We start from the raw sequence: 23,612 nt of genomic DNA, 5'->3' as shown, positions 1-23,612 counted from the left end.
CTCAGCTCTGCAGCTTGCTGCCTGAATCAGTTACCAGCACACAAATTAGTGTCATATTACACATATTTTACTGGGGCATCCACTGCTGCTTCCTCTTGCCACAATCATCTTTCTAAAGCCAGTTTTCAACTATGACAGACTTGTGCAGTTAGACATTCTCACCTCACACATTGCTATTGTGTGCATCCATAACGCGCACATCATGAATGTAACAGGCAGAGGTCACCAGCAATCAGATCAACTGAAATGAAAAGTCTCTTACACTGGAACTTTGTAAATTTGCAAAGAATTATTAAACAAAGTACCACAATAAACCCACCTGTGAAGAGAAAGCTAAATTTCCCACCACAAACATGACAATTTAATCACTTCCCTGTGCTATTACCCCAAAGCCTCCCAGCAGACATACTTATCAAATCCTGCTTGGTAAGTAGTACTCAAGTAGTACTCCTTGAGGACTTTGCTATCAATCCATGTTATCAAACAAACATCCAATAATTGTACCTTTAGGAGATGATGTCCCAGAAGCTGCCTCTGGGTGGGACTGCAGAGCACTGGGCTCTGTATGTCCCTCAGCAGGTCCTGAGGACAGTGGTCCAACCTCCAGTTCCTCTTCAATGGATTCCAGTGTTTTTGAGGCTATAGTCTTTGACTTTTCCCCACAAGAAAAACTTCCCTGGTTCTCCTCCCTTCCCGGCGAGTCCTGCACTGCAACACACTCTGTGTTCAGCACAGAGCTCTCTTCACTTTCATGGCCCTGGTTTTCCACCAGTCTTTGTGGTTCCTCAGACCTCTCTCCAGAACTCTGGGTTTTGAATTGACTTGAGTCTTCTGTTTGTGGATCAGGGCCCAAAGAGTCACTGTTATTTAATTGTTCTGTCATCTGACCCCCCTCTGACAGAGCAGTTTGGAGTAGCGTGGATTCTTCAGCCTCCTTATGCTCTTGCTTTTCACCATCTGTAGAAGCTTTGACAGAACAGTGACTATGACAAGTTTGGTTTTCATTTGCTGTCAACACCTCTTTAATCTCTCTGACTTCTTCTCGGCTATCCCTTCTTCCCACCTCAAATTCACCTACTTCTCCTTGCTTCTTTTCTGGAGAATTTAATGGAGAACTAAGATTTGCTTCTGTATCGTTGCAGCAAGAACCTACATCTGCCACGTTCTCCGAAGGAGAGGCTCTCCCCACACATACATCTGAACTCTCTGGCAATGCAGTGGCCTGAACTGGCACAACACTTTCGCTGACATTGTGGCACGAGACATCAGAACCTTCCTTCAGTGTGCAGCGTGGTCCCAAAGGCCCTGGGACAGACACAGGAGAGGCGCCCACCTCTGTCGGTTCACTTTGACCCTCTTCAGCAGCAGTAGCATTCAGAATTGTTTCTGGGCTCTGCTCAGATGTTTCAACAGCAGCATTTCTGCCGGGTCCGTCACTTTCTCCCTCCGTGTTTCCTGGAGCACCAGGTGTTTGTGCTTTGCAGCCGACACCATCTCCAGCACACGCGTCGCTGTAGCTGCACAGTGCATAGCGCCAATCCAGCGAGTGTTCACTGCCCGTCTCCTGCTCTGCAGGTGAGCCTTCTGTGCTGCAAGCACGAGACTCAGACACAGGAAAATTATTCCCCATGTTTCCAGGACCAACTGATATCAGCTGACCTTCTGGAGACAGTTCTCCATGTGCCATCATTTTGCTGCTTTCTAACGGAATGACATTTTTGAGAACTTCTCTAGGAGCGCTCAGAGTGTCCATTTGACAGTGCTCCTTCTGCATAAGTGCTGACTGTATTAAGTTCTTGGAGTAAGTGCTGTCTTGTATGACAAGAAACTTGTGCTTGCCTTTAGACTCATTCACTCGTGCTCTGGGCTGAGTTAGATAATTTAAAGCCAGCGACTGGGTTAAAGAGCCTGTTTGTGACCCAAACCTGGGCAGCGAAACTTCTGCCAGCTCAACGTACTCCCCTTCAAGGTCACTTGTCAAGTTCTCTTGAGGCACAGGACTGGTACAGACACCATTGACAAGAACCCCACTTAACTGTGGAGCTGTGCTGCTAATGACCAGGTTGTCTCGATTTGTATGTTGTTCCTGTAGGTACTGAGAGCCCAGGTCTGGTGAACTGTGCTCAGTGGGGAGGCACAAAATGGAACGCTCCTCTGTTATTTCTGGAGAGATGATACTGTTTTCAATTATTTTTGGTTTGTTTATAAACTCAGGATTAACCACTTTATCCCAAGGGATACGAAATATTTTATCATCAGTGGTTAGTAAACAATTTTCCAGTGCTATACCCATCCGCTCTCCATTGAACGTACTCAGCCATTCCAGAGTAAAAATAGAGGTATATGAAACTTCTGGAATCACCACTTCCTCTACATTATGCTTGTCTTTTGCCAAACATTTCAATACAATTCGTGGAGACTTCTTCTCATGGGGGACCACCTGCAGGTAGAAGTCACCAGGCTCCAAGACTCGCCAGTCAATGGAAGCCAGCTGGATTACAATCTTCTCGTGGATACACAGGGGCCAGCCCGCGTGGCGGAACAGCAACCCACAGTACTGAGCCTAGGGAGACAAGAAAAGGTGTTTTCAGCATCAGGAACTAATATCAGCTCAAGCTTTTCAATCAGAGATCAATAAAACAGTTGAATTTAGGGTCTCTGGTTATTGGTGTAGGTGAGTTTTTCATACTGAGGCCTTCTCTTTAAAAAGCAGAAACAAGAAGAGCTACCGACACAAACCACGTAAGCAAGACAGTGGGGACAAGTTACACTGGGAGGCTGCAACCTTCCAGGAATTGGAAGGAGACGCTGCAAAGACAAAGCAGGAGAAAGGAGGCAGCAAATGAGGAAAGCACAGCAGAGCCACAGAGAAAGAAGGCAGCGAGTCCCATCAGCAAGCTGTGAGGAACTACATTTAACATATGAGCAACTTCCTCATTCCCACAACACAGCAGCGCTCAGGCCAGCCCCCAGACAAATCCCAATCAAGCAAAAGAACTGAAGTTTCACGGCTGAACTGACTTGACTCAATTATTTACAGCTTTATCACAAGTTCAAAAAATAATTTCAGTGCTTTGAACTTGATTCTGTTTGGGTAAGATTTAAATTAAGCCATGATATAAGCCATCAGTTCCACAGTTAATTTCATCTTTCTCTGTACGACAAGGGTTTAGATTCAATTAATTCAACTACTTTGCCACAGAGAAACCACAGAACTGGAAGGAACTTCCTGGATCCTCTCACACCTTGAAACAAGAGGTACTGGCATAAAATAATTTCTTTCTTATGTTCCTCAAGCTTTACCTTCAGCCCAGCCAGGTTTCTAATTCTCACTGCACCTGATGCGAAGTTGCTCAGAGTCTTGGAAGCCCAAATCATCCTTCAGATTCAATAATTCCTCCTCCTCAACCCTGGAGCTTATTTTCTGGATGCATTCCCATTGCTTAGACTCACTAAGCTGTGTCACATCCCCTTAGCACATCCACCTCTATCATCTCCTGGGCCTGCCTGAAGCGTCTCCTCCGTGATGCCTTTTTTTTCTTAAAAACACCTTTCTTTGTTCCACTCGTTCGTTGTGCAAAGCATTGCAAAGCGCCGTCTATAACGGCACCAGCACCACCCAACTGTGCTAGAAGCATCTCTTACAGCTCAGTTCCCACTTGCCATGCCCCTGCACCAACCCAGTCACCCCTTAGTTTTTCCCTTCAAGCTGATGAACCCCGTTTCACAACAGAAGTTCTGCCTGTGGAGGCACATGCCTGCCCTCCCAGTCTACCGCTACAGAATTTTAAGCACAAAGTTCTAGAGCTCACCTTGTGCAATGCATTTCTCACCCTCCTCTTCCAGGTTATTGTTTGGTGGCTCCCAGGCTGGTTCCACCACAAAACATGTCACATACATACTCTTACTTTTTTATGCCAAGGTCATGGATGAGAAGCCATGAGTGTGTCATGACTCCTGCCCCCAACTCAGTTTTCCCTGCAGTACAAACACCCTCCCCTGCACCAGTTTATTACCCATCTCGCAATACTTGCATAAACCTCGATCCCTTTGACACAGTAATTATGACTCCATAATAAATCCTTTATGCAAGAGATTAGACAATGAAATTTATCTCTCTACAGAGAGATGGCTTATGAAAAAGGCTGGTACCTGGCATGGAGCAAACCACATGAAAACGTTACCCAGTTTTTAATGGGTCAGTTAATTCAGTCCTTGCTCAGTGCATGTTGTTGTACACTCAGCTTGTTCTCTGTATTTTGTTACTAGCCCTGACTTAACAGATTCAATAAAATCCCTGTTACCAGACATTTGGCATCACATGGTAACTTCTTCCCCATTCCAGGGTGGAGACCAGCCAGTCCTATTTCTTTGACACAGTCAAGTCCATATCATTTCAGCTGCGGCAGTTTTATTTCTGTTCACTCAGTGCAACTGCCCTACTGTTGTACCTACACACTGTATCAGTACAAAACCGAACCTTCCTTTAGTTCCCATTTACTTGACTCACACAGCACCTCAGCCAGTAAAGCACAGAAGTGCCCAGGCCAAGAGTTTTGTACATAAGTTTTTAAACAAAGAGAAACATGCAGTTTTCCATCCGAGTCTATGAAATTGCACCCTACACCACACCAACCCCTCTTCTGCCAGTGAAATATCTCCCAGTACATATATTAAGGCCATCTGTACTGAAGGTCTTTCAGGGGAACAAGTGGCAAACAAAAATATCAGCTCCCAAGCTATTATAAATAATCTGTAGGACTGAAAAGTGAAAGACAGAGTCAGCAGTAGCATTAACATAAAGCTGAATTCCATCTGCATCTACCTGACACAGGCATTCTGTTAAAATCTGGATGCAGAGTAACCTATTTGGGGGCTACTCATACATTAAGAAATCCAAAAACTCAACCTCATTGCTTAGATAACTTGTTTGACTACTGACTGACAAGGAGAAAAAAACCCTCAGCAATAGAATCACCAAAACCAAAATGCAGAATGCACTGGCATTTCTGAAAAACCCTACAAAGCCACAGTCTAAACTGCAGCAAGAGCCAGAGTAACATCCACACAGGAATGCAAGTCCCTCAATAGCCTAAACATTACAGAGCTTTAGAACTTCAGAAGCGGAGCATCCTCATGCTGCTCCTGCTCCAAAACGCACCTTCAAAGGGAAGATTACATGAAGAGGCTTATTACAGTCCTTTCAACATTTCATTTTGAGGCTCAAGTATTTGCTTTTCTCATGTCCAAACACTACCGAGCCAAAGCAGGCTCATCAGAGGAGTGCCAGGAACACCCTCTACGCCCAGCAGCTGCAGCCAGGAATAAAGCTGCCTCTGAGGAAAGAGCTGGGCTCCAACGACTAAGATGGTACGAAGATGGAATCTCCCAGAGCTGCAGGGATGGTTAGGGTGGAACAGACCATTCAGCTCAGGATGGCATCGGAAGGCCAGGGGCAAAACCTGTTTTTTAACTTTGTGCTAAGCAGAGACAGATCCCTTGGAATACCCCTTCCAGCACCCAAGGAATCATGTACAGGCTGCTGATTTTAACCCACCCAGCTGAAGCCCATGAAATCATCTATCTTCATGAAGCCACTTACACTTTTGTCACTGCAGAGGCTGACAGAAGATCTAGTGCTCTCAAGATTTCCTACAGCAGTCATTCAGACAGGAATAAAGTCTTTTCCCTTTAGTGTGTTTAGGAAAAGCTCACATGGAGCAGCGGAACTACGAACTAAGGAGGGAGCATTGCAGGCAAAACTTTTAAAAAACGAGTAGCAAGAAATAGTCCTCTGTGATTTCAAACAAAGGAAGGGGTAAACAGTGGAGGTTTGGGAAAGAGTCCACAACAAATGAAATAAATTTCATCAATTAAAGTATCAAACAACCAGACTTCTAAATAAAATATGGAATCACCTGGGACAACCTCTAAAGAGAGTACAAGGTACCTAGAGCTTCCCTTGATCTTCCTGTATTGCCACTTGGGAAGTACAAAGCCATGAGTCAAGGCCAGAAAGGGTCATGAGCAAGGAGGAAAGGCTCTTGCTGCTCACTCTCCCAGACATTTCACACCTCAGCAAAAGCCCCCGATATCGAATGCTGAGCCCCGGGCAGCCCTCACTGCAGGTGGCTGCCCCACCAGCCCCACACTTTGTGGCCACTGGGCAGGCCAGGGAGTGCCAGGTAGGCCCCCCAGCACAGCTCGTGCCCTTGCACCACCTCCCCGAACTGTGCTGCACGGGTAGGACAGACCCACCGTCCTGGCTTCCCCCTGCCACAGGACACCTCAGGCACCACCAGCCCCCCTTTGCCTCCATGTCACCCGAGCCCAGCTCCAGGCCAGCCTGGGGGGCCACCAGCACCCTGAGCTTGGCCAGTGCCCACTGCCCTCACCTCTCCCACCTGAGGGACCCTCCCAGTGCCCACTGCCCTCACCTCTCCCACCTGAGGGACCCTCCCAGTGCCCACTGCCCTCACCTCTCCCAGCTCAGGGACCCTCCCAGTGCCCACTGCCCTCACCTCTCCCAGCTCAGGGACCCTCCCAGTGCCCACTGCCCTCACCTCTCCCAGCTCAGGGACCCTCCCAGTGCCCACTGCCCTCACCTCTCCCAGCTCAGGGACCCTCCCAGTGCCCACTGCCCTCACCTCTCCCAGCTCAGGGACGACACTGCCCTCACCTCTCCCGCCTCGCCGCCCCAAGCACGCGCCGCCCTCACGCCTCTCCCGCCTCGTGCTGCAACAGCCCTTCAACAGCTCGGCTGAGCCCGCCCTGCCCGTCAAGGCAGCCTCGCGCTCCCATTGGCTGCCCAGCCCCAGCTGTCCTGCCATTGGCTGCCGGGCAGCACAAGGCCCGCCCCGCTGTCACGCCCGCGTCCCGCCCGTCCTGCCCCGAGGGCAGCGCGGGGCCCACCCTGCCCGTGTCCCTGTCCCTGTCCCTGTCCCTGTCCCTGCTCCAGCACTGCCCAGCGCACCCCTCCTGCCCCCAACACCTCCCTGTTGGGACAGCAGCACTGTGGGTTCAGCTCCCTGCCGCTTTCCCTCCCTCACCCCTCCACCACCTCACCTGCCCGAGGCCCCGCTGGAAGCTGCCGGGATCTCAGGGAGTGGGGACATTGCTACCTTGGCGAGGCAGAGATGTTTTGGGGAAAGCTGTGAAGTGTCTTGCCATAATGAGTAGCTCACACAAACGAAAAGCCTTTTGTTTCTTTAGAGGGGAAAAACGTGATGCACCATCGAATTAAAAACTGCAGCTACAGACAGTGATGGAATAATTCCTATTTCAGTGTTCATGACAGAGAGCAGCTCCCCAAAATCCTTATGTACAACCTTGGATCCTCCTGGGCTCACAAACACACAGCTGGCACCAAGCTGGAGGCTGGCTGACAACACAGTGGGACAAACACTGCACCAAAGCACTTACTTGCAAGATGCGCAGCTTTACATGGATCCATCCTATGTGATGGGTCTTTCCCCACAGCATTTCACCTCCTTGAGACAAATGAGTAACTGATTGTTTCAGCTTCTATTTAATATTTTTGCTCCTCCTAGAAGTCCCTTGCCCTCCACCACGAGGACTTCTATTGGCAGCCTGGCCACATACCCGCTCCACATTCAGAGATAAGAGGGCTACACTGAACCCAAGTTTTAGGTTGTTGGGGCTGGTTGTTTGGGGTTTTTTTTCATCTTTCAGACTTTGAGCCAAGTTTGTGATGGAGGCGTTTGACTCATCATTTCTAACATTTCAGACTCCCAACAGTAACGCACGTTAATCTTGGACTCGTTCTGGCAGTAAATGTAACGTGACTCCTCGGGGCTACTGAGCCTTGCGACCGTTCCAGCAACCATCAAAGGGGAGCTGGAGTTCTGGGAAAAACACCGACTGGCAGCATTTCGCCCCGCACGTCCTCCTGCCAGCGGTGGGAGCCCGACAGCTTCATCCACAAGGCCAGGGAACGGCCGGGGTCAGAGGCCACCTGAGTCAGCCATATCCAGCAAGCGCTTTGCTAAACCTCTTCCTGGGAGTCCCTTAAGCCTTCTGTTTGGTGTTGCTGGTTATGGAAGGCGAGGGCACCGCTCCACACCTGATCTCTGCACGGGTTAGGCTTCAACAACGATTTCTCAACTGTTTCCCAATTGTCTGCCTGCCCTGTGGGTCATCACACCTCCCACCTAGGCTGCTGCACATACCTTCTGCCAGCCGTTATACATACGAGAGGCAGAAAGAAAACTCTCCAAGAGAGCCTCCACAGGTCTCAGAGAGCATGATGTACTCACACAGGCATCCTGCTGAATGCACTGCAGGATGTGCTTGGCTGGAATCAGGAAGTCTATGAGGTAGCGCAGTCCATCCCCACGGTACGTCTTCTCCACCACATCAAAAACTTGGCACAGAACAGTGGCTGCGGTAGCCTCAAACGGAGGGTAGAGTGTTGATAACGTGCTCTGAATGCAGCCGTCCAGCGACTCCGAGTCCTGCCGAGAGACAAAGCGTTAGTGGTACCACGGCACGATCCGCCCCGGCGCCCCGACGAGCCCCACGCCCAGGAGAGCAGCCATCTCCAAAGGCAGGAGGAGCGCAGATCAAAGGAGCAAAGCGCTGTCCTTTCCAGCGCCCCTCGGCACCGGCGATTCCAGGTAAACACTGGAAAGCTCTCCCAAAACAGGAGTGGAGTGCTCGCAGAGTGTGCTGTGCACAGCGGCGAGAATTCCCAGCTTTTGCTTACGCAGCAAGTCCTTCTCCTGCCTGCGCGGGGTGGGGCGGCTGTTAGACCACACCGCGGCACGTGAGCGCGTGCGGGCGAGCCACTCATGGGGTGGGCGCATCGGCGGGACCCGAGTCCTGGGTACCCGGGGCTGGAGATGCTGCCCAGCACTTGGGTACGTGACATCCCAGAGTTACAGCTCCCCGCTGGGCTGAGTGGAGCTGCAGGGACAAGAGGTTGGGCTGAAGCTCCTGAGCCTGCTGCGCTCTGGAGTCCCAGCGCAGGGTGAGTTTGGAGCGGCTGGTCCCGAGGAAAGCTGCTCACCAGTGAGATTCCTCATTATCCAAAGCTGTTTGCCTCTCATGAAAGGCTCCACTCCAGGAGCCAGGAATTTTCTGCACTGAGAGATGCCTCCCAACAGGATTCACAGACTGCACGTGAACAGTGGTCCCTGAGCACACACATCAATACGTGGGATGCCCATTTCCAGCTCACGGATCAGAGGCAATGGCTTCCCTGAATCCACCTTCATTTGGAAGAACCTGCCAGCCAGAGCCTGCCCACGGTGTCAGGACCAATTCCAGTGCCAGAGGCCAAAATCTGAGCTATTGCATGGGTGTAAATCAAGAGGGCTTGCCAAAAAGTAACAATAAAAAAAATAAAGCTGTACATATCTGGAGAGAGGATCAGGATCCCTCCTTTCCTTTCTATTTCAGAGGGGATCCCTTGGGCTAACTTACAGCCAGTGGGAGTAAGTTTTGCTACAAAACCAAATGAAAGTTTACTCAGGTGTCTGGCCAGGTCTTCATCTGATCTAAATCCACCTCCTTTCACTAGAGACAAGAAAAGCATTTCAGCCACTTGGCCCTACAGCCTCCTGCAGAACAGGAACAGCTGCATGGACATGCCTGAAAACATACCTCAGTCCCACAGCAAGATGGGGAGAGAAAGTTAAACAAAGCAGTGCCACAACAGCTTACACCACCACCGGGGAGCAGTAGGGTGAGGGGATCAGGAGGAAACAAACTGTTTTGCTTCTTCCACTCCACGGCAGAACAGGTTCATCACTCCAGATACCTCCACTGGCCTGAGAAAATGCAACAGTCTCAGAGCAAGCGTGAACCGACCTGCAGCCCGAGCAGAGATGATGCTCCTCACATGAGCCTTCCCACCTCTCACAGCTCAACAATCTCCAAGTTCCTCCTTTAGAGGGTTGAGCGTTTTAAGTATAATATAAACTCCCTGCTCTGTTGTAGGACAGCCTGTGGGACTGCACAGGAGAGGTGGGGACACCCAGGAGATGCCTCCACAATTCCTGCCTGCACCGAGCTGGCAGAACACGTGTGACAGGCAAACCACACGCTGCCTGTGGCACGGCACTGCTTCCTTACCTCTTCTGCTGTTTCTCCTGGTGGCAGCAACAAGCAAGGCTAGATGGCAGCAGGCTCCTAAAGTGTTCACACCTTTTCTGAGAAACCAGCTGCCTCCTGCAGTACTCCTCAAGGCCAATGCAACCAGATGAACAGAGGTTAAGGAGCTATTTTTCATATTCACAGAATCACAGATTGTCCTTAGTTGGAATTCTTAACCCAATATTCTTAACCCAAGGACTCCAAGAGCAGGAGCCCTACATGCACACTTCCAAACACTGAGTGCTAGAGTGAGCATTTAACCCCAATCCTAAATGGGAGGAGAAGGCTGTTTTAGACAATTTTCTTCCCACTCAGAAAAATAATAACCTCTGTTGACATCAACCTGTCCCAGCAAGTGCCTTTGGCCTTGTCAGAGAAAACTGGCCTTCACATAGGTGCTCTCCCACCCAGCACCAGCTGCCTGCTTGGGCACTATCACAGTAGCACTGCTGCTGGTAGCATTTGACAACAATCTCCCTCTGACCCTCCACAGCCCACAGGTTTCAAAGTACCAGTCAAAACCAGCTGGGGTTGGTTCTGTGCCATCCTCTGTCCCCATGCCCTGCTTGAGCAAAATTCTTTCAGATATCAATCCCTCCCCAAAAGACATTTGTTAAGTTTACTATTGCAAATAAAACAAAGAAGTCAAAATATTTGCACATGAGTCAGTGCATCGCTCTAAGGTTCTCACACCATTCCTGCTGCCTTAGCAAAGCCTTCACAAAACAATTATTAACACTGGCACCGGATCAAAAATCTTTTATATGGTTAAAATAAACCAGGTCGTACATTATCCTTCCTTTAGTAAAATACAGAATAACCATAGCCTGTAGCCATTGCAGAGTGCAGTGCTAACAGTGCACTCCATAGCACAGAGGCTTTATCTCCCTCTGGCTGGACTATACCATGAAGCCATGAGAGCTGTGCAGGCTTCCAAGGGACAGAGAGAAGGCTTCAACCCCTACCATTTGGTAGAAAAAGGTGTTTGTCCCAGTCTCTGCTAATTCCACATCAAAAGCCCCAAACTGGGAGTAAATTCCCACATCCCACCACGCTGCATATGATTGCAGCACCAGCATCCTTGGGCAGCTGCAGAACAAGGATGGATGCAGCCTCCGTGTGCAACAGGTGATTGTGGAGGTGACACCACTTTTTAGTGCTCCCACCCACCCAGGGTGGTCACCAGGGTTATGTCCTGCTGGGGTAGAGGATGCAACATGGCAGTGCCTCAGAAGTCACCTTGAAAACACAAGTCACCTTAAAAACACAGAGGGTGGAACACGGCAGAGCTTGGAGCCTGCAACAGCAGCAGATTCACCTCTAATCAGGGACTCATTAACCCAACTCACAATCCAAGGGATGGGACTGCTTATTTGCATTGATTAACTTCTCAGATTGCAGAGGGGCCAGAGGAAAGGGCCTCAGCAGGGGCTGTAAGAGGCTGTTGAATGCCAGAGCACAGCTGGGCAGCCTCACACATCCAGCCTGCGGGCAGGGCCTGCTGCCACACACATGGAAAAGATGTGGTTTGGAGGCACAGGGAACTCACACAAACAAGAGAAGGGGATAGTGCCCTGCAGTCCAGAGGCTGATAAACCTGAAGTCCAGAGCCTGTCCTGCCTACAAACCACATCACGGAATCGTAGAATGTGTAAGGTTGGAAGGCACCACTGGAGGTCATCTAGTCCAACCTCCCTGCTCCAGCAGGGTCCCCTAGACCATATTAGGGGTCCCCCAGACCACTGAAGGGTTTCCTAGAGCATGTTAAGGTCCCCCAGAGCATGGTACTCAAGATGGCTTTTGAGTATCTCCAAAGAAGGAGACTCCACAATCTCTCTGGGCAACCTATTCCAGAGTTTCCATCACTTAGCTCAAGCAGGCAATGCAACCTCCAGCAGGCATGAGGAGAAACCTCCGTGACCCAGGATAAGTGGACAGCACTTGGAGAGGAGGAGAGCAAGCTAAACCCAGCAAGGATCCAAGGGGAGAGCACTCCTACCCCAGGACACTTCCATTTCAGCCAGCCCACAGTGGCCCCCAAGAGCTGGTAGAGCCCAGCACAGGAGCCTCCTGGAGAAAAGCAGCCTCCTTCAGGGACTGGAAATTTCTAGCTTCCCTGCCTCCAACACTGTTGCCACATCCCTTTCACAGAAAAGGTCCTGGACACTTATTCCTTTTCAGCCACTTGGCACAAGCACTAGCCAGGGCGCTTTCCAAGCAAGCCAGAGAGCATCTCCCCATGCAAAAGATGTCTTGGAACTCAAATGCTTCTTTGTCAATAGCACAGGAGGACCTGTGAACTCCAGCTCACTGCCACCACTCCACCACACCTCCCAAAAGAGAAACATGCTTTTAAAATAACTCCTCTATAAATCAAGGCGCTAAATAAAGCCCAGGTTAAGGTCATGTCCGGCCAAACCGGCTTTCACTGCTGCTCAGCTGGGAGCCACTGCAGGGGCTGGAGCACAGCGAGGGAAGAGGAAAGCAGCACATGGGGATGGGATGGGCTCCGTGGGCTGAGCCCTGTGACACGAACAACCCAGGGTGGTCCCACCCGGGGGGCAGGGGAGCAGGGAGAACCCAGGAGGACTTCATAGCTGGCAGAGGGCTTAGGTCTGAACAGAGCCAGCAACGAGTGGGGTGGGTGCATATCCCCTGCATATCATCAGAGCTGCAGATGCTGTGAAACAAATAAAGCAATAAAGTTGTGGCAAAGCTCTGTTGCTGAGCCCTAAGAGCCCTTCTCCATCACAGACTCCAGCAATACCAGGAGTGAAACACAAATGAGGTTACAAGTGCCTGGGCAGAAGCCCCAAGCCCAGACTAACAAGCAGGCAGCAGGAAGAGCAGCCCAGGATCTGTTACAACCCTGCTCAGGAGACACATCTACCTTTCCTCGTGCAAGCAGCTGCTGCAGGACATGAGACAAGCCTATCAAGAAGCATCTGGAGTAATCAGGAGCTTCTTGGGCTTTTCTAGGTGCTTTTCTAGATCGAATTTTCTGCCTACCTTTGTGGGCATGGAGAGAATGACATAGCAGCTCCAGCCACTGGGAACTCCTGTCATGCTACATTTCTTTCTGACTCAGGACTCAACTTTTTCCTCTTTGGGACCTGCTGCTCACCAATTAAGTCTGAACTCTGGAGAACCTGCTACAGGTTTGGAGAACAAGAAGTCAGCCTGCCTGGGGAGCAGAGAGATCATCCCCAGGGCTACACACACCCACCTTGCACAGCCTCAGAATATTTTGTGCTCTTCAAGCAACAGACAGCAACCCAAAAGGCTCAGGACAATGCAAGTCAGTGCAGGGAAGGACTGCAATGCTACTGGACCCATCTGGGCCCATGAAGCCTTGGCAGCATTTTCCCTACAACTCACCCAAGCATTTTGCTAATTTTGCCTAGAAAATGCTGAGTGTTCCCTGCTGACAGCCCAGATGCTGTCTGTAGACTCCTAAAAAACATTGTTATGGTGAGACCAGACTAACTGTTTGACTAACCCATGACTTATGGCGGACAACACTCCTTTCCAGCAGGCTGGTCTGGCCCAAGTAACACACGGAGGATTTATCCCGCAGCAGGAATTTAAGCTAAAGAACCTGCAGCTCTGCTCTCAGAAACCTAGACCCCCAATCCGAGCTGCCCAAGAATGAGAACTACATGTCCCACAGTGCCCTGGCTAAATGCAGAGCTTGGCAGAGCAGGGAGTGTGGCTGGGCAGTGGAGCAGAGCCCGGCGAGGCTGCGAGCACAGCGAGAACACCCAGCTCTGAGTCACCGAGTGCCTCGGCTCCCGCTCAGCAGGGAGGCCGTGCCAGGAGCTCCCACAACGTCGCCCTCCTTCTGCCGGCTGCCCGGAGCTTGGCCACGTCCTGCACGCACCCACTCTCTCCCCTCTTGCCCAGGTACCAACAGCCAGCGCGAAGGCAGGAGAGAAAAGACCAGAGTCCGCAAAGGTGAGGGGAAGAGATGACCCAGGCCTCCCACGCCCCAGACTGCAAAGTAGAAATAACAGCAAAACTGGGAAGAGGCAGAGCTCCAAGCAGCACAACACAGAGCCTGCCCATGGCCCCCAGCCAGCTTTGGGACTGGGGGAAAAGGAGCTCACAGCAGGCGCTGAGCAGGGCCGGGTTAGCTGGTCCCTCCGCCAGCAAAGGCTGCCGTGCTGCGCCGCTTGGCCGGGGCTGCTCAGCTCTCAGCTGACGTGAGAAACCTCATTTCCAGTAAAAACAGACCTCTGGGCTTTCCATGAAGCCTTTCCACTTTCTGACACAAAGTTGAAAGCCAGGCCGCTTTGCCTTTAAAAACGAGACGTTTCTCTGTTCAAAAAGGTCTTTGGCTAAAAGCAAGGCTTGTTTTTCTGACAAAATTTGAGATTTCCCACTCTGTTGCTGCAGGGAGGAGAACCCTCCCAACCCCATTTCCTGAGCCGTTCTAATCACAGCGGCCATGAGTTCAAGAGAGAAAAATCTTCCCAGAGCAAGTGCCAGCTCCCCCCTCTGCTGCTTGCTCTGAGGCTCAGGAGGAGGCTGAGAGGAGGGCGCCTGCCTTCAGTACCCTGCCTGCCTCTGGATAAAATAATGCACTCTTAAGTGGTGCAGCTGTAGAGGTAGGCATTCCCACTCCTGTACTTACAGCACCTTCCTGTGAGATAACCAGGAAGGGCTCTACCTGCTCTTTGGCCAATTGTTTTAGGCTTTTCAGGGAGAAAAGCACAGCACCCAGTTCCACTTGGGAGGCGAGTGTTTGCAGCCTCACCCAGGCCAGCTTTGCTCAAGGGCTGTACCTCCAAAAGCAAGCTGCCTTCTGCATGCCACCATGGCATCCCTGGCAGAGGGCACGGCTGTAGCCTGGCTCGGCTCCCCTGCCGCTGGGGCCGGCAGGACGGCTCCGCAGCCTGTGGATAAACCAGCTCCTACAGCCTTGCAGGGAGTGGTGCTCAGCAGACAGAGCTGGGAGAATCATTTCCAGATGCCTCCCTCTGTTCTCCCAGCCCTTCTCCGTGTTGACGCGGCTGCGGCAGCCAAAGCAGCTCCTACTGGGCAGCACACGGGATTATCATTCCAGGCACTGCAGGAAAACAAGCGCTTGGAAGCGATTAACTCATGATCTCTCATTTAATTAAACAAAGGGAAAAATGATGTATTTGCTTTTCAGCTCCGAGGTCCCTCTTCTGCGCATGCTGTAGGTCTGGGCTTGCGCAGCCGGTGAAAGGCAGGCCCAGAGCTGGGCGACCTCCCTGCCAGCCCAGGTTTGGTTTGTTTTCGCTCAGGGGGACATCCCAGATTGCTCTGGAAGTGAAGCATGACCTCCTGCAAGCTTCGAGCTTTGGAGCTGGTGCTCAGCTACCCCTGTGCTGTCCTTATGCTGGAGCAAAAGGCGGGGAATAGCAGACAGCAGGGGCAGCCTGGTCCAGGTACATCCCTGGCTCTGTGCCATGCTGCAGGTGGCCTAACACAGACATTATCATTTGGCAACATGACCTGAGTCACCTGAGCCTGCCCTCCAGCCCAAGACCCCTGTTTATGTGGGCCTAATACAGCACCTTCCTCCTTACCTTACTCCTCTCTACCCTTTCCTTTAGGTTTTTGTACTCCAGCTTCTCTGGAGCAGACCCTGTGCACTTTCTCCTTTGTCTGTGCAACACCCAAAACATCAGAAAAGCTGCTGACAACTCCTGAACAGATTAAAGAGGCCAAAGTGGGGATGACCCACAACCCAAGAAAGTTTAGCCAGAGAGGGGCAGACCTGGGAAATGGAGATAAGCCTTTCCTCACAGGGATGTGTCCCGCTCACAAATGAGCTCTCAATGAACTGAGCAAGAAGTAAGTCTTATCCAGACCAACAAATGAGCCTGCTGCCAAAGACCTGTTACTTTCTATTAGCAATAGATCAAGGATATGATATAGGTGTTTAAAGGGCAGCTGAGAGAACGGATCAAAGCCCTGTCCTTAAAGAGACATCTTCCAGCTGAAATGAGGGCCCAGAAGATGAGAAGAGCTCATGAGAAGAGAGAGATGGTGTATAAAACACCATCCTACAGCTGGACACCAGCTTATTTTGGTTTAGTTTAATCAAGGGATTAAGTCCTTAATCTGAAATAACTGTCTAAGCACAGGTTTTTTCAAAATATCACTGGCATAGATCTAACCATGCAATTAATTAACAAAGTGGTACTCTGCATGATGCAAAGCTTCAGGTACTTTAGAACACCCTTCCCAGCAACAGACCGAAAGAGCATGAGCACGTGGCAGCCGTGGTTTCACTGCCCTCATGTGCCCACCTCCCTGAGACCCCCAGAGTTCTGCTCTTCACTCCTGCTACCAGACTGCAGGAGCTGCCCTGGCATGGGCACCGACAGCCCGGCCATGGCACCGTACACCACGGTCCAGCCAGGGACCTCTGCATTCAAAGGGTCATGTTCCTACAACAGGCTGGGACAAAGCTTGCTAAATCCTGTTAGATATCACAGACAGAGCCAAGAATTTCCCAGGCCACTTCTGTACAAGACATTGCAGCAGACTCCATTTCTTTACAGAGCTCTTCTTGCAAATGCACCTTTCTCTCTGCTACCCAACAAAAGAAACTGCTTGAGCTCATTCATCTTATTATTAGCGACAGCATTTGCTCTGCTCTCAACTTCAGGCATTGGCAAACCAACCCGAGCAGTAGCCTAATGTGTACCAAGTGACAGGGCACTCCAGGCAGATGAAAGATTTGCTTATACCAGCCAGCCATAAAATACCCTGTGTCAGTTCTTCGCCGAACAGGTCAGCTCATTTTAACACCTTTTAGTCAGAGGCATTAGGCCACAGCCTACCCCTTGTGTTCAGACACCCATCTGGGGGCATCTTACAACAGATGGGCAGCCGCCTGTGCTCAAAAAAAAAAAAAATGATAATCCTTCAGCAGACCAGCTGACGAGTGCCAAAAACGATCTCCATGGGGTCACTATTTAGATTATTAGTTCTGTGCCAGCGCTGCACACGTTCTGGGCTCACGTTCACATCTCACCCCTTCCTTTGCAAGGTGCATGAGCTGCTGGATAGATTCCCATGGGGACTCATGGATTCTCCAGATCTTGTCATCTTCCTAATTGACAGTGGATGCCATGGAGAAACGATCCTCTTTTAGTTAAAGAGCTCCCAGACTGAATGTGGGAGCTAGGTAACAGTCTATCCCATAACAGATGAGCTGTAGTTCCTTTTGGCCTTAAACACACTGTATTACCATGAGCTAACGAAATACAAGTCCTACTATGTCAGAGGGGAACAGAAACTGCTCTGAAGTGGAGCTGCAATTCCAGGAGGGGCCAGCAAGAGAAGACAGTCAGTGCAGAAGGACCTTCCTTGGAGGAGAACATCCCTGCACACCTCTGATGTGAGAAAGGAGCCGGCAGCAGCAACCAGATGCCACATCTGAGGAAGAAGCTGTAAGGAAGGATGAGCCAGAATGACAGAGCAGGCAGGCCAGAGATGTCCATGGCTATGCCAGTTCAGCCATGGGCCACCCCAAGAAGCATCAATCTGTGCCCTGCAGGGAGAAGTGCTCCTGGTTAGAGGGACCCAGATTTACTCCAAGACTCTCCAAGCTCACTGGGTACAGAAACACAAGTGCTCAAGCTCTCCTGCCCCTGAGCAGCCAAGCCTGGGGCAGAGTCAGATGAAACCATTTCCCCTATATTTGGATACAGCACTAAATACATGCCTCCTGGAAAGCCAAGTAAATCAGTCAGAAATTCATTGCTTTTACTAAACTCCTGAGTTAGAAAGGGGTGAACACAGGCTTTTAAAGCTACTCCCTTTATAGCTTTTTTTTCCCCAAACAGAAAACAGTCTCACGTGTCCCATTATTTCCATACATATCAAAGGAGGGTGGAGATTTAACTAGCAATTTCTAAAAGATCTTTGTGCACAGAAGGGATGTATGCCAAAACGTGGGTGGTTATAAGCCCAAACACAAAGGAGAATACATCCACAGGCATTTTTCCCCTTGATCCATTAACGGGTCTGCATACCAGCCTCCTGAGCATATGAGAGGGACCTTGTTCAAAAGGTAAATGTATTCAGCAAGATGACAACAGACAGCAAACAACCCACATCCTTTAACCATGTTGGAGGCTCAGCAGCGCCGGGTTTTTGTTGGGAGGCACTGAGATCTGACAGGCAGCCTCGGGGAAGGGATCCTCCTGAAGGAACCTGCTCAGGAAGCCTCTGCCACGCCCAAGGCAGGCTGCAAAGCTCAAGGCGGACACCTAGCTCAGGTCACCAGAACTCCAGCAGCTTTCCTCCTCTGCACCACACAAACCACCGTGGGGCCACAGCACCACGGCCCACTGGGGCTGACCAGAAGGCCCCATGGAGGCTCCCCTCTACCACATCCACCAGTGTCCAGGAGGAGCACGTGGGAGTCCTCACCTGGCCCCCACTTCTTTTCAGCTGAGCCATTTGATCCTGTTCAAAAAAATGTCTGGTTGCACCAGCTGGAGCAAGGGTTCATCCCGGGCTTCCCAGCCTGATGGCAGAAGGGTAAATTTGAGCAGACAGAAAGACTTTCAGATTCATTCTGTGCTGCTTTGATCTTGGAAGTTTCAGCTTGGTGCCCAATGATGCAAAAAATGGGATACGTACGAAACCAGCCAGGAGCACTTACCACAAGAAAGGCCCCGTTTTTTTGTTAATTTTTTAATGAAAGACTAGGCCAGCCAACAGAGATGAGGCACTCGGTGTGGCAGAGAGGTATTAGCATGGTCAAACCTTCAGAGTCAACAAGGGCACGTCCACTCACTTCTCTGAGCTGCAACCCAGGTACCAGGAGTGGTACAGAAAGTACAGAGCATCCCATGGCCAGAGGTGAGCAGCTTACCCCAGCAGCCTCTCCTTGCTTTATATTGCTGTTCAGTCAGCAACACATCTGATCCTGGTGCTGCTACTCCCTTTTTCAGGCCTTGGATCCATTGAACTCTGCAGGACTGGAACAGGGGGTTCCCTCATGGGTAGGGAGCCAGGAATATGAACAAAAGGTGCTCTTATATGAGTGCCCACAGGTGGGTTCAGTTTATAGTTTCCGTAGAAGACACCACTGTTTTAACAGAGATTTTTTTCCAGCACTTGGGTGCTAAAAGGGCCTGTAGCCCCTGTGATGTGACTTCCTCCCGCACTCAGCACCAGTGCTCAGGTTTAGGCACACAGCCTGCAGGATGGTTCAGGTTTTGAACAGATCAGTTGCAGACAGGGTTATGTTTGAGATGAAACTAGAAAAATGAGGCTCCATGAGCTGAGTGGCTGTGCCTGTGCTCTAGTATTTAGAGGCAGACATGCTGGCTGTCATGTCTGAAGTGACCAACTGCAAGATGCTGACAATGCCCTCACATTATGATCTCTTCTGCTAGCAGGGTGTGCCCTCAGGCCGACTGCCCATGGGGGAAGATGGCAGCAGCATGGCCAGAGGGGGTTAAGCTACAGGATGCTGGTTTGATGAAGATAAGTGCTGACACTCAGCACAGAGTCCTCCTTGGACGCCTGCAGCATCTCACCATAAGCACTTGCTGTCTGGCATTCCCATGTGGTACTAGAACACATTTGGTGATTCCTGGGTGGAGATACCTGGATGCAGCTGGTCTGTCACCTGCATTTAGCCATTATTTTTATTGCTACAATGAGCAGCATGTTCACCTGCCCAGTGCTTTTGGAAAGACTCTGGGCAAAATGCAAGTTGTCATCCCTGTTACCCCAGAGGAGGTGCTTTCAAACCGCTTCCATGTGCTCAGGATTATGTGTCTGGACTTTGTCTGCGTTCCAACATCTTACTCATGGCTTTGGCACAGAAATAAAGAAAGAAGATCCCCAATGCTTAAAGCTCTTTGTGATTCCCAGACTCATTTCCTTCCCACCCTGGGAGAAGACATAACCAGGGGATAAAAGAAAGACCCTATTTTCTGCTGAAACCCATCCTCTCTCCTGCCAGCATAGAGGTGCCACCTGAACTTCTCTGCAGGAAGCACCAAGGCATGGTGAAGCCCACTCTCTCTCCCATTCCATACCAGGGATTGAGGGCAGATCCCCAGTCACAAAAGCCACAATGGGACAAGCAAGGTAGACAGAGCCCAGCCAGGCTCCTGCTTTGCTCATGCCATGGGGTTTCCACAGCTGCAAAAGTCACTTCTAGTGGAAGTGGGCTACTTTGGCCCAAGGTACCTCACCCCATTTGGTGCTTTAGGCATCCCCCAGCTGCCACAACCCTGTGCACACACACCACACCAGCCCTAACACTGAAGCCCCATGAAGAGGAGTCACCTGCCTCACACAGAGCAGGGCAGCCAGCAGCTGTCCCTTGCCAGACCTCCATCAGGAGCCAAGCCTCCAAGTGTCCTGCAGGCTGCTGGAGGCAATGGGGAAGTCTCTTGCAGGCCAGCAGACTGACACACATTCACTGAGATCCATATTTTTTGCCTGCAGGGTTTGTTTGATTCATCAGGACATCAAAAACTCAAACAGAATAGCTTGGAGCTGCAGTCACAACTTGGTTGCTCACAGAAATGTGTCTCTCAAAATGCAGACTGGTCTACACAGCACTGAGAACAAACATCTGCCATGGACCACAAGTGTCTGCAGTGTGGTCAGCACCCACTGCTGGGCCTGTGGCAGCTTGACCTCTGGTTCCTGCTCCTTCCATCTGCACTGAGCACCTGAGAGGCACATGGTCCCTGCACACCCACAACCCACCATGTCACCTGGACTGGCTGTGGCACTGCTCTACACAAAGGACCCTGCTTCAGACAGCATTTGCATCACACATTAGGACAACATGAAGGAGGACCTGAACCGGGGATGAAGCACTTGGGAATCAGAAAGTCACCTCCAGCTTGCAGGAGCAGAGTAGCAGCAGCTGGCCTCCTAGAGCAGAGTTTCACAAGTGCTGCTCCAGCCCTTATGGCAAAATACAGCCCATGGGACTGCAAGGGATGGCCTCCACCCTGCACAGCCCCAAACAGTGCTTTCCTTTGATTTCAACTTCACACACTAACCAGCATAGACCGAAAATTGCCAGGAACATACAAGGCATGGGGGAAGGGAAATAAGTCTCCTGATTGGGATGGAGAAGTGGAAGAAGTGAGATGCCTGCAGGCCTCCATAGCAGGATGGGAGAAGAGAGCACACCACGGCTCTGACACTGGCATGTGAGGGTACAGAGCACCACAGAATCCTCTGCAGAGTAGCTGTAGGGTGGCAAAGGGAAAAGACATGAGTCCAAGGTTAGCTCAGGTTGCAGAAGCCAGAAGTTGGGCAACTCATCCTTCAAGGAAAGCTAAACTTCTCCAGGCTCAGAAGCTGAACTTTTGGGAAAGAGCAAGTCACTGCCAGGCACAGCAGCAATGCAAGCTGCTTGTGCCCTCATGGACTTTGTTCCCTCTGCTGTGGGGAAGCAGCCCATGACACAGCAGGTCACTTCCAGGACATTTAGGGCTGCAGGGCACACGGATCCCAGCCTGAGCCCAGGAGCAAACCATCATCAGAAGCCAGGTTGGTGCTCAGTGGGATCTCACCACAGGGCCAGCAATCCCTCCAGCCTCTGCCAGCCCAGGGCTGGGCACCTCTGCAGGGCAGCACCAGCGTGGCTGGGCAGGGGACAGCCCTGCAGCCACTCCCAGGGAGACCGGGTACTCTGCTGCCTGCTGGGCTCACCAGCCTCACCCCTCCCCAAACAAGGATCTCCACGTGCAGAACTTGGCACTGGAAGGGAAGAGTCCCTGCCCAGCTCCAGGGGTTCTCTGATCCCCCAGATGCCCACCCTGGGCAGGAGAAGCCGACGCTCTCCTCTTCTCCAGGCTCTGCAATGGGGCAGTGCCCACAGCCCCAGAGCAGGACCGGCAAAGAGCGAGGGCAGGAGGCGAGCCCAGCATCCAGGCAGCCCGAAAGCCAGGGCCCTGCCTGACCTGCCCCATCCCTCGCTCCAGCGCTGCACCCTGACAGGCAGGCACCTCGCAGGGGGTCAGTGCCAGCAAGAGCTCCGTGTCCCTGCTGCCACCGTTCGGGACTGGCACCAAGGGGAACCACCCGAGTAACGGGAAGCGCCAGAGGAGCCGTTTCCCGCTCCCGGCATTAGCGCCGTGCGCTGGCTCCAGGGAGGCTGCCCCGGGAGCAGCTCCATCCCGCACAGCCCTGCTCGTGCCCAGGGCAAGAGCCCTTCGCAGAGATTTCCTTACCATGTTCCCGGCCTCCTTTATTGCCCCTCACTTCCAGAGACGGCGTTTTTTCTCTTTTTCCTCCATGTGTGCGACGGGGCGTCTCCTCTCCCCTCCGACGTGAACCACCGAAGCACTTTGAGTTCTGGACTGTAATCCAAGCCCTCACCGCCCCCAGCACAGCTCCAACTAATCTAACTCATGACACTACCGGGGCTGAGCAGGGGACCTCGAAGGTTTCTCTGACAGCCAACTCCAGCGCTAGACGGCAGAGGGGCATAGCGAGAGCAGGGTGCCGCGTCCCCCAGCCCTGCGGGGACCTTGGGGACACGGGCAGAGCCAGAGGCGCTCCCGGGCTGCTCCTTACGGCATCGCTGACATCCACGGCCCTCGGGCCGCCGCACAGACCTGCTTAATGCAGGCGCGTCGTGGCAGGGAGCTGCCTCCGCCCGGGAAGATCTGAATAGCTGCGAGAGGAGAACAAGCCCACGGCAGGCATCCCGAGAAGGTCTCCAGCTTCCCAAAGAGGTTTCCAGCAAAATACTCCCTCCCCCCCCACCCCTACCCCCGCCGCCTCCTCTTGGCTTGTTTTTCTCTAAGTCCGGAGAAGTTTCTCCACTCCGCGAGATCCTGAGGCAGCGCTGCAGGTTAAGCAAAATGACGAGGAACACGGAGAGAGCGCTCTGAAATATTGTTTTTCTAACTTCTAGAAGGAAAACAGAGAGCAGTGACCGCTTCAGGCAACAGTAACAAACTGCATTGGGATCGGGAGCGAGATGTGGAGACCTCACCCCCTCCCAAAGGAGGAAGTAATTTAACACGGCAAGTTTCTCCACCCCTCCATTAATTGTTTAAGATGGCCAGGGGCCAAAAGCAGTGCCCGAGCACAAGGGAAGGTCACCAAACAGGCAGGCAGCAGCCTACAGAAGTGACAACGGGAAAGGGCAGAGCCACAGAGGCGGAGAGAGAGGAGAGAGGCAGGTGCCGCAGGGCATCCCAGGATCTGCTGACAAACAAAGGCTTTGTGTAACGGGAAGCAGGGCGGGAAGTGACACACAGGCAGAACCTTGGAGCCCTGGGCACGAGGTGCAGGGCCTGGGACCAGCAACTGCTTCCCCAGACCAAGCAGTGCACGGTTTTGGCAGCCTCAGGGGGGACTGACCCTCTATCGAGGAATCCACCGTAGTGGTACTTGGCTGTCCCCACTTCTGGGAGGGGTTACACAAACCAATCCATCCCAAGAGGAAGGGTTACTCATATCTACAGCAGGAGGGAAGACACCTCCTGCATGGACAAGCTCAGTAGAGCAGCACA

General features: G+C 51.6%; 1 protein-coding gene across 5 annotated transcripts in view; it reads right to left on the bottom strand.

The window, feature by feature from the left end:
- PLEKHG4 (pleckstrin homology and RhoGEF domain containing G4) overlaps positions 1-22,806 on the bottom strand; it is an 83,991-nt gene extending 61,185 nt beyond the window's left edge. The window contains exons 1-3 of one of the 5 annotated variants that reach the window (XR_004359394.1): positions 22,320-22,803; positions 8,277-8,474; positions 505-2,563 (exon numbers count right to left, since the gene is read on the bottom strand). Coding sequence is in view for 4 of the 5 variants with exons in the window: in XM_032700783.1 (XP_032556674.1) it covers positions 505-2,563; positions 8,277-8,474; positions 22,320-22,322 (2,260 nt within the window). In the remaining variant the exon portion in view is untranslated. Of the gene's footprint in view, positions 1-504; positions 2,564-8,276; positions 8,475-22,319 lie in introns of all 5 variants that reach the window. The other 4 variants (XM_032700783.1, XM_032700782.1, XM_032700784.1 and 1 more) reach the window with 4 other exon arrangements.
- Between the last annotated feature and the right edge of the window lie 806 nt (positions 22,807-23,612).

Source organism: Chiroxiphia lanceolata, chromosome 13 (genome assembly GCF_009829145.1).
Source record: "Chiroxiphia lanceolata isolate bChiLan1 chromosome 13, bChiLan1.pri, whole genome shotgun sequence".
In the NCBI taxonomy this organism is placed as follows: Eukaryota; Metazoa; Chordata; class Aves; order Passeriformes; family Pipridae; genus Chiroxiphia; species Chiroxiphia lanceolata.
This window is presented reverse-complemented; position numbering and strand designations above follow the sequence as displayed.